Genomic DNA, 14,840 nt, shown 5'->3' with positions numbered 1-14,840 from the left:
CCACCCCCAACGCGGGTCGCTGGACTCCAGGATTTTCTTTAAAATCGATTCTGCAGCGGTCAGACCGCGGGATCCTAGGGGATCCGGCCCCACCCCAACCCCGCCCCAAACCTCGGCTCTCAGCGGGCCCCGACAGTCCCGCCCGAGCTGCGGCCGCCAAGCCCCCAACCTCAGCCTCCCGCCCGCGCCCAGCGGCGGGGCTGCGGCCGCCCAGCCTGGGCTCCGGGACCCCGGCGCGTGGGGCGAGCGCCTGCCCCGTGCACCCAGGGGCCGGGTGCACCGGGGTCCCCTCCGTGCAGCGCCCCGGGCGCGCAGCCTCCCAGGGCGCGCGAGGCGCGAGCAAAGCCTCTCGCGCAACTTTGGGGTCAAGTCAGCACTTTTGAGAATTTCTTTTCGTTTAGGTTTAGGGCTGAGATTAAACTGACCCGAAGGGAGGAGGCGCAGAGCGGCAGCCGCGCGCAGCTTGGAGAAACCTGCGCATTTCCACGGACAGGGAAACTTTAGCGAGCGCCGCTGGAGCGCTAACAGACCCGAGGACTCGCGGCCGGGACGCGCGGCTCGCTTAGGAGGCTTACGGTCCCCAGCGCCTCCCCGCGTACTGCGCCTGCGCACGCGCCAGCTGAGGCCCCGCCTCCTCGCTCGACGTCAGACGTGCGCCGGGGGGCGGGGCGGGGGACGCGGCTGCGCATGCGCCCTCATTGCATCAGCCGCCGGGTCGGTGCTGCGGCGGGAGCCGGGGAGCCGACCGCGTCCCGCCAGGTGTTCCTGGCGCCCTTGGGTCGCGGCGCGCCCGAGGCTGGGAAAGGTAGGACTGCAGCGAGGGTGCCCCTGGCTCCTGGGGCGGCGCTGGCCCTGCCTTCCCTCCACCCGGCGCCTGTAGGAACCTCGCGGACAGGCCCCGCCCCTTCCCGGCGGGACTCCGGGTCCCCTCCCCGCCCCCGCCCCGTGGGGACCCCGCGGGGCCCGGAGCCCCCGCCGGGACCATGAAGCTCCTGAGGAAGGACATCGAGAAGGACAACGCGGGCCAGGTGACCCTGGTGCCCGAGGAGCCCGAGGACATGTGGCACACCTACAATCTGGTGCAGGTGGGCGACAGCCTGCGCGCCTCCACCATCCGCAAGGTGCAGACCGAGTCCTCCACGGGCAGCGTGGGCAGCAGCCGCGTGCGCACCACGCTCACCCTGTGCGTGGAGGCCATCGACTTCGACTCGCAGGCCTGCCAGCTGCGGGTGAAGGGCACCAACATCCAGGAGAACGAGTACGTGAAGATGGGCGCCTACCACACCATCGAGCTGGAGCCCAACCGCCAGTTCACGCTGGCCAAGAAGCAGTGGGACAGCGTGGTGCTGGAGCGCATCGAGCAGGCCTGCGACCCCGCCTGGAGCGCCGACGTGGCGGCCGTGGTCATGCAGGAGGGCCTGGCGCACGTCTGCCTGGTCACGCCCAGCATGACCCTCACGCGCGCCAAGGTGGAGGTGAACATCCCGCGGAAGCGCAGGGGCAACTGCGCGCAGCACGACCGCGCCCTGGAGCGCTTCTACGAGCAGGTGGTGCAGGCCATCCAGCGCCACATCCACTTCGACGTGGTCAAGTGCATCCTGGTGGCCAGCCCGGGCTTCGTGCGGGAGCAGTTCTGCGACTACATGTTCCAGCAGGCCGTGAAGACGGACAACAAGGTGCTCCTGGAAAACCGGCCCAAGTTCCTGCAGGTAAAACGCCTCCCCCACGGCCCCACCACGGTGAGGGCTAAGGATGGGCAGAGGGGGTTGCAGAGACGGTTCCCGAAGGGGAGAGAGGCCTCATGGGACTGGGAGTGTTACTGAGAGCGTGAGATTGTTACATAGTAGCAGATTCATACAGTAACTGTGGCTCCAGCCCTTCAGCACAGAAAGCCTCGTAGTGCTTTCGGCTGTAGGTCCTTGGGGGCTGATTAACAGTAACGGGAGCTCTGAGAGGTTCCTCCACCTAACCTTTGTGTTGTGGTTCCAGGTGCACGCCTCGTCCGGACACAAGTACTCCCTGAAGGAGGCCCTTTGCGACCCAACGGTGGCCAGCCGCCTTTCGGACACCAAAGCCGCCGGGGAGGTGAAAGCCTTGGACGACTTCTATAAAATGTTACAGCACGAACCCGACCGAGCCTTCTATGGGCTCAAGCAGGTGGAGAAGGCCAACGAGGCCATGGCCATCGACACGCTGCTCATCAGCGACGAGCTCTTCCGGCATCAGGACGTGGCCACCCGGAGCCGGTACGTGCGGCTGGTGGACAGCGTGAAGGAGAATGCGGGCACCGTCAGGATATTCTCCAGCCTGCACGTCTCCGGGGAACAGCTCAGCCAGCTCACCGGAGTGGCTGCCATTCTCCGCTTCCCGGTGCCCGAACTCTCCGACCAAGAGGATGACTCCAGTTCTGAAGAAGATTAGCGACGGGAGCTTACAACTGAGACAGCCGTGTGCCTCCTTGATTGCTACCTTTCCTCAGCATCCGTGTGGCGGAGAGAGCAGCACGTTGTGATTCTTACAGGGACCGGTCACACTAGGTAGTCTGTGGCTGGCAGGACGTGTTTAAAACTAAACAATAAATTAAAGGGAAATAATGCCCATGTGCTACCATTTTTATTAATTAGGATAATTTTGTCTAGGAATTGTGAGTTGTTTGCAGCACTTAGAAACATTCTGTGTATTTAATAAGAATCCCTAGATCTATTTTGGGGGCTAGATCATAAAATCCCATAGTTCATGCTTTCAAGTAGTTTTCCTTAGGAAAAGCATTTACTGTTTCACCATCCTCGGTTTACATTGTTTGATTTCTGCATAGTGTTCTTGCACTGTGTTTATGATTCCTTTCTCCCCACTTGCCTTACACTCCTTTAAAAAAAAAATTTGCTATTTTAAATGATAGCCAAATAGCAGACTTTTTTTGGAGACAAGTTTAAAATGTTTTTTTCCTTAAGAGACTTGTTAAACCAATCATGTAAAAATGAAACTCTTGGGTTTCCTTGAATTAATCATATTTGCATCAGAGGACCTCCTAACTAGTTCTTTTTAGATCATAGATCTTTGATTGCTTGGGATTGTCAAGGTCATCTGTCTGTGGTGCCCTTATTTTTACAGTGAGACTACCGTGTGTGATTTGCTGTTAGAGGGATTTGCTGTTAGAGGACTAATTAGTGGCAAAGCTGGAAGGAGTCCCCAGGCTGGACCCTTTCTTTGCACTGCCACACTGTGTATTTATTTTTTGGCCTGTCATAGTTACACTTAATGCTGTTTCTGTGTGTTTTCATGTTGTTACTGGACTTTCTCTACAGCCTATTTTATGAAGTTTTTTTGAGCATTAAGGAGGGACTCTTGGAATGGAAATGCAGCTGATTGCAGCTTGACCTTTTATAATCCACATCTTAGCAATAATTAGGAAAAGCCTTATGAAGAAAGAGTGATAGTTTGTTTGTAACTCCAGGATCAGGGGCAGTGGTGCCTACTTCAAGTACAGATGGATACTAAGTAAACTTTTGATTATCAGAGGCTGGGTCTTTCTGCTGGTGTAACAGGTTTTGGGGATTATTTTTTATAAACTTCCCAACTAATCAGAACATTTTATTTGTAATTAGGAATAGATACCTCCAAATGCTTTAAAGTCACATATTTACATGTCTACATCCTAATATAAAAATAAGTCAGATTATCATTTCATTGTAATTCCATGAATATTTAACTTTAAAATGTATTAAAAGTATGTTATTAAATAACTTGGTAGGAGTGTATAAACAAAGCCACCAAGGTTATTAACTTTAGAACTCAATTGACAATGAACCCTATTCTCAGAAAGAATCTGGAGATTTGGGGCATCTGTTGCTCTATCTGTGCAGTACTGGTCCTTCTTAGCTCTGTAATCTCCAGTCACAGAACCCAGGGGGAAGAAAGCCTAGGATAATCTGACCAATCCACTTTAGGCCATAGGTTCTCAAATTTAGCTGCTTGGGAGTTTTGAAAACTCAATAATCAGATTGGACCTTGGACTCTCTAGCCTTTCACCCCTAGAAATGCTGTTTTGGTTTTTTAAAAGCTCTCCAGGTGATTTCAGTAGGCATGAAGGCCGAGAACCACTGATTCAGGCCTTGCTATTCAGGTGTAATCCCTGGGCCAGTAGCACCTCCTGAGAGACTTCCAGAAATTGGAATCCAGGTCTACCCCACCCGACCTGCTGAGCTGCAATCTATTTTAGGACATCTCCACTTGATTGCTGTGCATAACGGTCTATAAAACTTTAAAAGAAAGCATGTTTTTATGTCTATAAAGTATTTAAACTAGCTTTAAGAATTCCTATTTTTAAAAAGATACATTTTATACCATTACCAAGAATTTAAACCTTCCTAGATGCATAGGTAGAAATGTCAAAATAGTGATAGGAGCGTATAAAATAAAAATTAATTCTAGTAATTATTTGTTACTCTTCTCTAAAGAGCAAAATGAACCCAAATTGTTTGGAAATTGTGCTCATCAGTCTAATTCCAGCTGCTGTTCCTGAGTAAGGAAAGATCATGTGGTGACAAATGGAAACACCAGCAGTAACACACCTCAGAATAATGCAGTGTTGTACTGTAACTTTCCACTTAGACCGTCAGGTCCTTGTAGAGAAAGATTTGATACCCCCACTGGGCACAGTAAATGAGAAGCTTGCAAATTTGTTTCCTCTTACCCTAGATGTGATACATATCAAATTACATTTTGCTGTTCCTGGTCAGCCATTTATATGTTAAACATTTTACTAATGTGATGTCTGGAGTCTTGATTCTGGATTTCACTTTCATTGCTTCTTTATATACAAATTGGACCTTGTTCCTCCCAGATGCCACGAGAGTAGCTTTGTAAAGTTGATTTTTCTTTATCTGTACTTACTTTCTGTCACTAACCAGAGTTTTCTTTTCTAAACCTTATGGCCAGTTCTGTCAACCTCAAATGATCTTTAACAGAAGTGAGTCATGATTTCTGAAGTTTATATATTCCAGAGCTGAAATTCTCTTCGTTGCTAACAATAAAAGGATACAGATGAAATGGTGTATATGATAATTCTCTAAAGTAGAAGCTGTTACTTGGGAAAGGAGTGTTGTTCTTTTAAATCAGGTTTTCCAAGCAAGTAAGGCTGGGTTTATGTGTTCAGGGTCAGAATCTGTTGAATTGCATATTGCAGAGGGATGTCTGAGGTGATTCTGAGGTTTGCAGGAGAGAGGAAACCTGTTGCCTATGGTTGGGGTTTATAGATGGGTTGTCCATATTTATATTACATCAGTCATTAAGGTAATGCATTTAATTTCATCCATTTTTTTTAGTGCTTATGAACCAAGCACTGAGCTGGGTTTCAAAAAGACAAACATGAACAGTCACCGTTATGAAAGAAACTACAGAAGTGTGTAAGAGGGCGCAGTGTTGTAAGGAGTCACTTTTGAGAGGAACTGTGGCTCGAGTCAGTAAATTTACTGAAAATAGTAAAAAGAAACCTGGAGAGTTCATGGCCCAGCGGAGGAGGCCAGGGCAGGTGTGCTAATCACCTGCGACCCTCCTGCCGCAATAGAAGGTGTGGGTTTGACCCTAGTGAGAAACCTCGGAAATGGTGGAGCTGGAGAAGGGCATGAGACAATGCATTTCATAAGTATCAGTGTCTGGCAGCGTCAGGGTGGGCTGGAGGGGGCAGTAAGACTGGCTCAGAGAATGCCCACTGGAGAAATCCAGGGGGAGTGACAATAGTCCTCTCAGCAGGAGTGAACAGGAGGAATTGGGGGCTAAGATCAAAGGGACCTGGGCTGCAGGTGGTTGGTAGAGGTATGGAAAGAGTGGAGTCCAGGGAGGAATCTCAGGTTTATTTATGTATTTTTTTAATGCTGGGGGAGATGGTGGCCCAGTTCAGAGAGGACGTATAGGAAGAGAGGCTGGCTTGCAAGGAAAGCTGCATCCAGTGTTGGGTCTTTGGTTTGAAGGGCTCTCCCCCCAGACTTCTGTACACTCACTGCCTGTTCCCTCCAGGTTTGTGCTCAAATGTTTTCTCAATGCCATCTTCCCAAACCAGCCTTTTAAAAATGTGTAACTTCTCCAAGATTCCTTTCCTGCTGTCCGTTTTTAATCTGAACTGCTTAGTTGTTTGGCTAATCATCTCTCTGTAACATAAGCTCCATGGGGATGGAGATGATGGTCTGTTAGCTCCATTGCTGTATCTCCAACACTAAGAACTAATTCCTGGCACAGAATCACAGAGGAGAAAGGAAGGGTCTACCAGGAATTAGTCCCTCTAGAGGAAGAGAGCCAGGCACAGCACATGGAGAAAGCGCAGTGTGTAATCTCTGTAAATACAGCTCGACCCCGTTAACTGTTATAATCATGCAGCTCAGGTGTTTATATAGCTCAGCAACTGGTATGGCTGGATACTAATTTCCCTCCTGCAGACCTCTCCGATGTACTAGACATATACATGTAGAATAGTAAAGTATTGATTTCATAGAAGTTGAGTTTTTTTTCAAAGCTCTTAAGATAAAAAATGTCTAAGTTTTGGATCGAAAGCCAAATTTCTCTTGTATATGGCTTTTAAAGTGGTCTTAATATATGTATATGTTTACCAATTTAGTGTATGAAAAGTTCCAGTTTAAATATATATATAAGGGATGATGGTTGAATGTCTTAGAACACACTCAGCATCCCCGTAGCCCAGGAATGGTTAGCAAAAGCTCCGTCTCATCCAGGCCCAAGAGTTCCTGGCGCTGGAGCCTCAGGCCTCATGCTCCTTGTCCCTTGAGGGCCCCCTCCCTCTCCCTCCCCACTTCCTCTTTCACTCCCCGATGGAACACACGTCTCAGAATCGAGGCATAAATCCTGCAAAGCTTTATTTATAGTCATCTGCAAAACTGATTTTGATCAGCCCATAGCTTTGTTGATGCACATTTTTCAGTAAATGAGTTCCCGGGTAGTGAAGGGCAGCTGAAAAAGGAACGGTGATTTCAGATCAAATTTTAAAACCCTAGATAAAATGCTTTTCTTCCTCTTGATGTGAACCTGCTTCAGCTCCGTGCTGTGGCTCAGTTTATGTGTTTTGATACAGTAAACAGTATTTTGGAAGGAGATACAGTGTTTTGGAAAAGGGCTACTCTGGATTTTCTTATGCACTGTGCAGTTTGCTGATGGATGTCAGTTTAGAACTTCAGTGTGCAACTGTTACTGGGATACAAGTATACTATTTTGTGTATCAAGGATGCCTTACTTAGAAAAGATTCAAAAGTCAACAGTGCAGCCAGCTAGGAGGCTGGACGATCAGATAGATCTATCGAATGGTCTTGGAATTTAGCAGGGAGAACAGTCTGAGGAGTTACCCGGTGTAGGCATCAAGTAGCTGGTAAACTCAACTAGGACTAAAAAGACATTGTCCGAGTTCAGTAAGAAGATTGTTAGATTAGAGAGACCATGAGGAAAACATTGGCAAAGGGTATTCGTTAAGGGGAAGCAGAGGTGATAAAATCTCGTTCAGTGTGTTCTTGACGTAGCAGGAATTCTTCCTTTTTAGGGAGAGCTTGGCAGAGCACCCCCTTGTCTCCATCCACATTCTAGAATGTTCTTTATAGATTTCCAAGTGTAACTACCTGTAAGATAGCCCATTTATTTTGCAGTATTTATTTTCTCTATAGTATTAAGAAACATGTTAGTATATTCTGTTGAGAAAGAAGCTGGGATATTGTGAATTTATATATTTAAATTGAGAATTTAATGTGTTTCCTCAAGTAAAATCCACTTTTGTGGGTAATCCATTAGTTGCATACAAATTTGAGGCTCTCTTTTTTGTTTTTGACAGTGACTGTTTTAATTCTGTGATAACTGGCATTGATACGAGAAGGTCTCACCTTTGCAGCTGCAGTTACCGACACTTAGGACAGATTGTGAGGACTTGGGTTGTCAGCCGCCTTTAGGTCCCGTTTCCTTCCTCCCTTACGCTGCCCACGTGGAAGTCCCGTTCTTGGGGGTGCTAGTGGGATGGGCGTGCCCATCTCTGTAAGGCAGAGACTGGGGGGCTTAGACCCTATTCCCACAGAAGTGCCACCGTTGGTTCTACAGGACCAGTCCTGAGGCCGAGTGGCATCTGCCAGGCAGCAGACACCAGAGAGAAAGCCTGTGGCCCCATGGCCTGGCCCTGCACGGGGTGGGCGCCACGGTCCCGGCTCCAGGCACGGACGGCGTCTTACAGAACAGTAGGTCAGGGCCTGGGGTGAGCGCTTTAAAAATGAATAATTTCATTGTTTGAAGAGCCCTGTCCTTCCTGTTTTCAAATAGGAAAACTGAAATTGAAAGGGGTTCAGTAATTCCCCCGAGACCCACAGGCCCGATCAAGCCGCTCCCTAAAAGACGGGAGGGTGCCAGCCACCCCTCGGTCTTCAGGCGAGCAGGTCAGCGTGCCAGAAGCAAAATGACTTGATGGCGCTGAATTGTACGTAACGGGCCAATGATGGAACCGCTCTGTGTGGGCTTGTTTGCCTGCCTCTGTTATCTTTCGCCTCCCGTGAAGGGCCAGAGCGCATCCGGCGGCGGGGGACTGTCCCGGGAGCAGCTGAGGTCAGAACGGGCGCAGAGACTCGTGCAAACCTGCGTCCCGGGCGCAGCCCTCGGGCCCGCACCCGGCGCCTGTGTCATCGCTTCAGCCTCGCCTTTCGCGGGCTCGTCTCCTCTGTTAATTCTCGCGTCATTTCCACAAACACGTGTTTGCTGAGCACCTCAAGTGGCAGGGCCTGTGCTTCCCTGGGTTTGCCGTGACAAAGGAAGAAAACGTCCCCTGCCTTTACTCGGCCAAGTAGATACCACAGGGAGATGGTCACACGTGGCCGCACTGACAGGGAGGTGACAGCAGTGAGAAGTGACAGCTCTGGATCCCTGACCGTCAGGGGCGAAGTCAGGGCTTGGAGCACCTCCCCAGGGCCGGAGGCCCGGACGGTGTCACAGTGACAGGTGTTCACACCGAGGAAAGGCTGAGTTACGTTCTCTGTGTTCTGGGGAAAAGTCAGGGAAATACAATGTCTTTCAAAATAATTTTCCTCCAAAATTATTCAAAGATAGTGCTGCTTTGCCCTGGCCGGTGTGGCCCAGTGATTAGAGTGTCAGGACCGAAGGGTGTCGGGTTCGATTCCCCGTCAAGCGCACATACCTGGGTTGCAGGTTAGAGCCCCGGCCCCGGCGGGGCCACGTGCGAGAGGCACCCAGCTGATGTGTCTGTCTCACAGCGGTCCTGCTGTCTCTGTCCCCCCCCCTTCTACTCTCTCTAGAAATCGAAGGAAAGAATATCCTCAGGTGAGAGTTAACAAAAAAGACGGTGCTGCTTCAGGAAACCTTCACCCAGCATGGCGTTCAGGCGGCCGGGGGCTCACTGGGCCGCAGCTGGCGCTGGGGGACTCGGATCCCTGCCGGACGGGAGTTCTTGCTAAGGAAGGAGCCCTTGCAGCCTGTTCGGGGGGGAGGTCCCCTGAGTTCAAGCCTAAGTTCCAGAAGCTTCATGTCTGGAATTTCTCGGCGAGGCCCAGTGTAAACACCGACGGGGACTTTCTGTCTGACACCGCTGTGAAAAATTGCCCTTTGGATATAAAACATTTTAATCTTGTGCTGCAGCTCATTGATCTTGTGACCGTAATATTGTTGACAGTGGTAGGAATCGCTTTTTTTGGTTTTGGATGAGGCGGAGGAGAGGAAGTTTGGAAACACTGCAGCGCGGCTCGGGGTCGCTAAGAATCATGAAGGGCGTTGCTGTCGGGACCCTGCGGACCGCCCGGCCGCCGCTTCACCGGGGAGGCGAACAGGCCCGGCGAGCGGGGAACTCACTCGGAGTCCCACAAATGGGGGTTTTCCACGCGTCTGCACCCTGCTTGACCCCCCCGTTACCATTCCTTACCCGTTTTCCTGTCACCGAGGCTCATTGGGAGGGGTTGGGATAGGGAAGTGGGACCGAGATGGGAACTTAAAATGCCCCAAGCCCTCCGTGTTTACCCGCTCATTCTTCCTCTTGGGGTAAGACGGGTCCTCGGCAGCACCGCGGAGACCCACGCCCCGCGCTGCGGGCCCGCGTCCGTTCCTTAGGGCGGGTTTGCCCTCCGCTGGAGAAAGCCTCTGCCCCTGCCTTCATTCTCCCCTCAACCGTCCGCTTAGGTGCCTGCGCTGTGCCAGGCGCTGTGCCAGCCCCAGCGATCACAGACCCTTCCTCCCAGGGCCACCCAGTCCAGGGTGGCAGCAGACGACCAGCATGGGACCCAGCCGAGGCTGTGCCGGCAGAGGGAGCGGGACTGCGGGGGCGCAGAGGGGCTCCTGACCCCGCCTGGCTTCGCGGCGGGGCGTGCTGTCCGAGCTGAGGGTGACGGTCGATCCCAGCCCCACACACCTTTTACTGCTTTCAGAGAGGTCAGGCAGAGGGACCTGAGAGCATTCCTCTTTCAATGCTCCTCAAAATACTTGGTAACATTTTTTTTCTGCGTCACAGTCCCTGTAACCCCTGAGCTCTCTAGATGCTCAATATTTACAGTAAAGAGTCAACAACCCTGAGAAGAGACATCAGGGAGAAAGGAGGTTACATCTCTCACCCTCCAAAGTAAGTGAAAAAAAAGCACAAGTGGAACCAGAAACGTGGACCAGGGACCATGACTGAAATGACTTAGGAAGACTCTGGAACCTTCCTATTTCTCACATTTTGCTTATCTTCAGTGTCTCTCTCACAACAAACTCTTAAACCAGAGAGGAGAGCTTGGTTGCCTCCCTGAGGACAGCAAGGAAGGGCCCGGTGAGGGTCAGGGTTATGGACACGGTGTCCCACTCCACAGCCATCCTTGGCAAAAGGCCGCCCGGGGGGGGCAGCCACCTCGGGGACGGGAAGCAGGTCCCGGGCCCGCTGCCAGGGGAAGGAAGTGACAGGCAGCTGGCCGGGCCGGGCAGCCCGAGGCTGGGCCGACTGGGAAGCCACCCTTAGACGGGGAAAACCCTTAGACTGGACCCGTCCTCTCGAGGGGTGCGTTTCAGTTAGGGGCCGGCGTGCCCCCGGCTGGTGGGAGGAAGGGCCTTTTCCACCGAAGGGGCCAAAGAACGATACCTTTCCTCAGGAGAATGCGCCCCGGGAGCAGCACTCTCACCCTGTCTCAGCCCGAGTGAAAGGGAGTGGAAAGGCACGTGGAATGTGGGCAGGTGGGGCGCACTGAGACTAAAGTACTTGTCAGTCAATGAGTTATATGTTGCTTTTCAAATGAATCTGTTAATTGTATGCCTAGATCTTCATGTTAGCATTTTCCCTGTCTTTCTGGGAATTATTTTCCCCCTTATCTCTGGCTCCTACGCTCTCCCTCTGTCGCAGCAAAATATAGTGGGAAATGGAGCGAGTAGACAGGAAACGGAGAAAGACCAAACCTTTTCACAGTGGTTTGCGGTGGGTCTAACACGCTTCGGTTTGCATTTGGTGCAGTGATTCATGTGCGTCCTAGATGCACCAGAAACGCTCATTGTCAGCATCGGGAGCGAGAGGCAGCCGAGCGTGATGTTTGAGCCCATGGAACAGATGTTGCACACCCAGAGTTACAATGTAACTCTCGCAGGCCACTCAGCACAGTTACTGAAGATGGTATATCTATAAGCATTTGCACAGCCGGATAGGAACCACGGCAGGCTGAGGCCAGGCCCCTCAGCGGGTTCTGTGGCGGCGGCCGTGGCAGGCCCACGTGAGGACCTGCCCGAGCCGGGAGAGCAGGGTGCGCCGGGCCGCGGCGAGGGCGGGGAGCCACGGCAGCCCCCAGCCCGCGTTTCCTCCTCAGAAGGACAAGGAAAGATGTGGCCTTGACTCACGGTCCCTCTGGCAGCTCTCTGACTCCACGTGGCGCAGCAGCAACAATCGCCTGTTATTTTTTAAAGTTGTATCTTTCCTGCAAAATAAATCATCAGTGACTCTCAGGTTTTAAAAGGAATCTGCCCTGCGCCACGTTCCACGAGCTGCCAGGTTTTTGGTTTGGCTGAGCTGCCTGCTAAAGAGCAGACTGCTCGGAAGGGGCGAATTCCACAGCCGCGGGTCATTTATCTGGAATGCTTGGCCAAACGCTGCCGTGTTTTAAAGTTGCTGGGGACCTTTAAGCTGGGGCCGCAGGGGAGAGACAGTCGTTGAAAGCACTCTGGCGGGAGGTGCACAGAAACCCCGAGGTCTGCGTGTGTTTGTGACAAGTTCGCCACATTCCAGCCGCATGCCAGGCTGCCGGCCCGGCCACTTCCTCCCTGGTATGCGCCTGCCCTATCGACCTCGCTTGCCGTCCCAAAGAACCAGGCGAGGAGACAACACCGGTCTTTATTTTTTCTGGAATGTTCTTTCAGTTCACTCAGTGGTTCTCAACCCAGGCAACACATAAAAATCAACTAGGGAGTTTTAAAATCACAGGGATGACTGGGCCCACCTCCAAGTAAGCCAGCATTCTGGGGGAGGGGCCCCGGCATCTGTGCCTTTGGAAAGGTGGACTTAGCTGCAGCCAGGTGAGACCCTGGGCGTCATCACCGAGAGGGCAGTGGCTCTAATATGTTCCGTGGCCACAATACCGGTCAGCTGTCTGGGGAAGAAAAAGCAATAGGCATAGGAAAAAAGTGTGAAACTGTAGATTAATTGATTTCCACTACTTTTAAAAGGCAACTTTAAAAGTTGATGAGGGGAATGTACTTTTTTAAATTGAGTTCGTTGGTGTGACATTGGTTCACAAAACCATATGGGTTTCAAGTGTACAACTCAGCAAAACATCATGTGCACACTGCACTGTGCACCCATCGCCCCAAGTGAAGTCTCTTTCGGTCCCCATTTCCCCTCCTCTGCCCACCTCCCGCTAGCCCTCACCCCCTTTCCCTCGGACTGTCACCACACTGTGGCCTGTGTCTGTGCATTATGTACATATGTTTTTTGTTTAATCCCTTCACCTTCTTTTATCCAGCCCAGCTCCCCTCCCCTCTGACAGCTGCCAGTCTGTTCCACGCATCCAGGCCTCTGGTTCTGTTTTGTTTGTCAGTTCATTTCATTCATTAGATTCCACATATAAGTGAGATCATGGGGTACTTGTCTTTCTCTGACTGGCATAATAATCCCCAGGTCCATCCACGCTGCCACAAAAGGTAAGATTTCCTTTTTGGCCGAGTAGTATTCCATGGTGTGAATGTCCCACAGCTTTTTATCTACTCATCTCCTGATGGGCACTTGGGCTGTTTCCAGATCTCAGCTGTTGTAAATTGTGCTGCTGTGAACATCGGGGGGCATATACTCTTTCTGATTAATGTTTCAGGATTCTTAGGATATATCCCTAGAAGCAAGATCACTGGGTCAAAAGGCAGCTCCATTTTTAATCTTTTGAGGACCCTCCACACTCTTTCCCACAGTGGCTGCCCCCGTCTGCACTCCCCCCAGCAGGGCACTGGGTGTCCTTTCCCCACACCCCTGTCAACATTTGTTGCTCATTGACTTGTTGATGGAGCCACTCTGACAGGTGTGAGGTGACACCTCATTGTGGTTTTCATCTGCATCTCTGATTAGCAACGTTGAGCATTTTCTCATGTGTCTCTTGGCATCTGCAGGTCCTCTTTGGAGAAGTGTCCACTCAGGTCCTTTGCCCGTTTTTTAATTGAATTGTTTGCCTTCCTCTTGTTAAGTTGTATGAGTTCCTTATATCTTTTGGATATTAACCCTTTATCAGATGTGTCGTTGGCAAATATGTTCTCCCACACAGTGGGCTCCCTTTTCCTTTTGTTGATGGTTTCTTTGCTGGGCAGAAGCTTTTTACTTTGATGCAGTCCCATGTGTTTATTTTCTCCTTTGTTCCTCTTGCCCCAGGAGATGTATCGGCAAACATATTGCTACGAGAGATGTCTGAGATTTTGCTGCCTGTGTTTTCTTCTAGGATTTTTGCAGTTTCATGACTTACATTTTGTGGTTTCATGTCTTTAATCCATTTTGAGTTTATTCCTGTGTATGCTGTAAGTTGGTGGTCTAGTTTCATTTTTTTGCATGTATCTGTCCAATTTTCCCAGCACCAGTGACCCCATTGTATGTTCTTTCCTCCTTTGTCCAACATTAAATGATCATAAAGGCGTGGGTTGATTTCTGGGCTCTCTATTCTGTTCCATTGACCAATATGCCTGTCCTCTTGCCAGTGCCAGGATGTTTTGATTCAAGTGGCTTTGTAGGATAGTTTAATATCTGGTAGTGTGATCCCCCAACTTTGTTTTTCTTTCTCAAGATTGCTGAGGCTGCTCAGGGTCTTTTGTGGTTCCATGTATATTTTTGGAATAGTTGCTCTAGTTCTGGGAGATATGTCACTGGTATTTTAATAGGAATTGTGTTGAGCCTGTAGATTGCTTTGGGAGGAATGTCCTTTAGCTTTCATTTCTCAGTGTGGGATTCGTCTATACCTCATGTATCTTCGACTTGCTGTAATAAATTTACAATTAAGCCTGATCTTGACCAATTGGCAAATGTTTATTGATGCCTTTTGCATGCAGATACATTGCTGGATAAGGCAGGGTGGGGGTAAAAAAAAAAAGCAGAGAAACTGGTTCCCACTCCTCGGAGGATGGGACTTATAAGTCTTGGATGCAAGAATTACGTAAAACCGAACAAGGCGACAAAATCGTTATTTTCACGGTCACCGTTCAAACCCCAGCTTGGCCCCCGGCTGGGAGAAGCAAGGGGTGGTTGTGAGCCTGGGACCCCTGTCGGCCCGACTGCAGGGCTGGACGTCCCATCGCTGGTTCACTCACCGGTGGGACTGTTCCTATCTTACATTTCTCGTCGGAGCGGAGATGCCAGTTAGGAAAACCTTAAACCGCATCTT

General features: G+C 50.6%; 2 protein-coding genes across 2 annotated transcripts in view; both read left to right on the top strand.

Moving 5' to 3' along the window:
- Positions 1 to 14,840, top strand: part of ITGA1 (integrin subunit alpha 1) — a 128,380-nt gene that overhangs the window by 10,003 nt on the left and 103,537 nt on the right. The gene's annotated exons all lie outside the window — the stretch shown is intronic.
- Positions 709 to 5,049, top strand: PELO (pelota mRNA surveillance and ribosome rescue factor). The gene is made up of 2 exons (XM_016198668.2): positions 709 to 1,709; positions 1,990 to 5,049. Exons 1-2 carry the CDS (start codon positions 984 to 986, stop codon positions 2,419 to 2,421), a joined length of 1,158 nt encoding a protein of 385 aa, XP_016054154.1. The 5' UTR covers positions 709 to 983; the 3' UTR covers positions 2,422 to 5,049.

Source organism: Miniopterus natalensis, chromosome 3 (assembly GCF_054644295.1).
Source record: "Miniopterus natalensis isolate mMinNat1 chromosome 3, mMinNat1.hap1, whole genome shotgun sequence".
Lineage (NCBI taxonomy): Eukaryota > Metazoa > Chordata > Mammalia > Chiroptera > Miniopteridae > Miniopterus > Miniopterus natalensis.
This window is presented reverse-complemented; position numbering and strand designations above follow the sequence as displayed.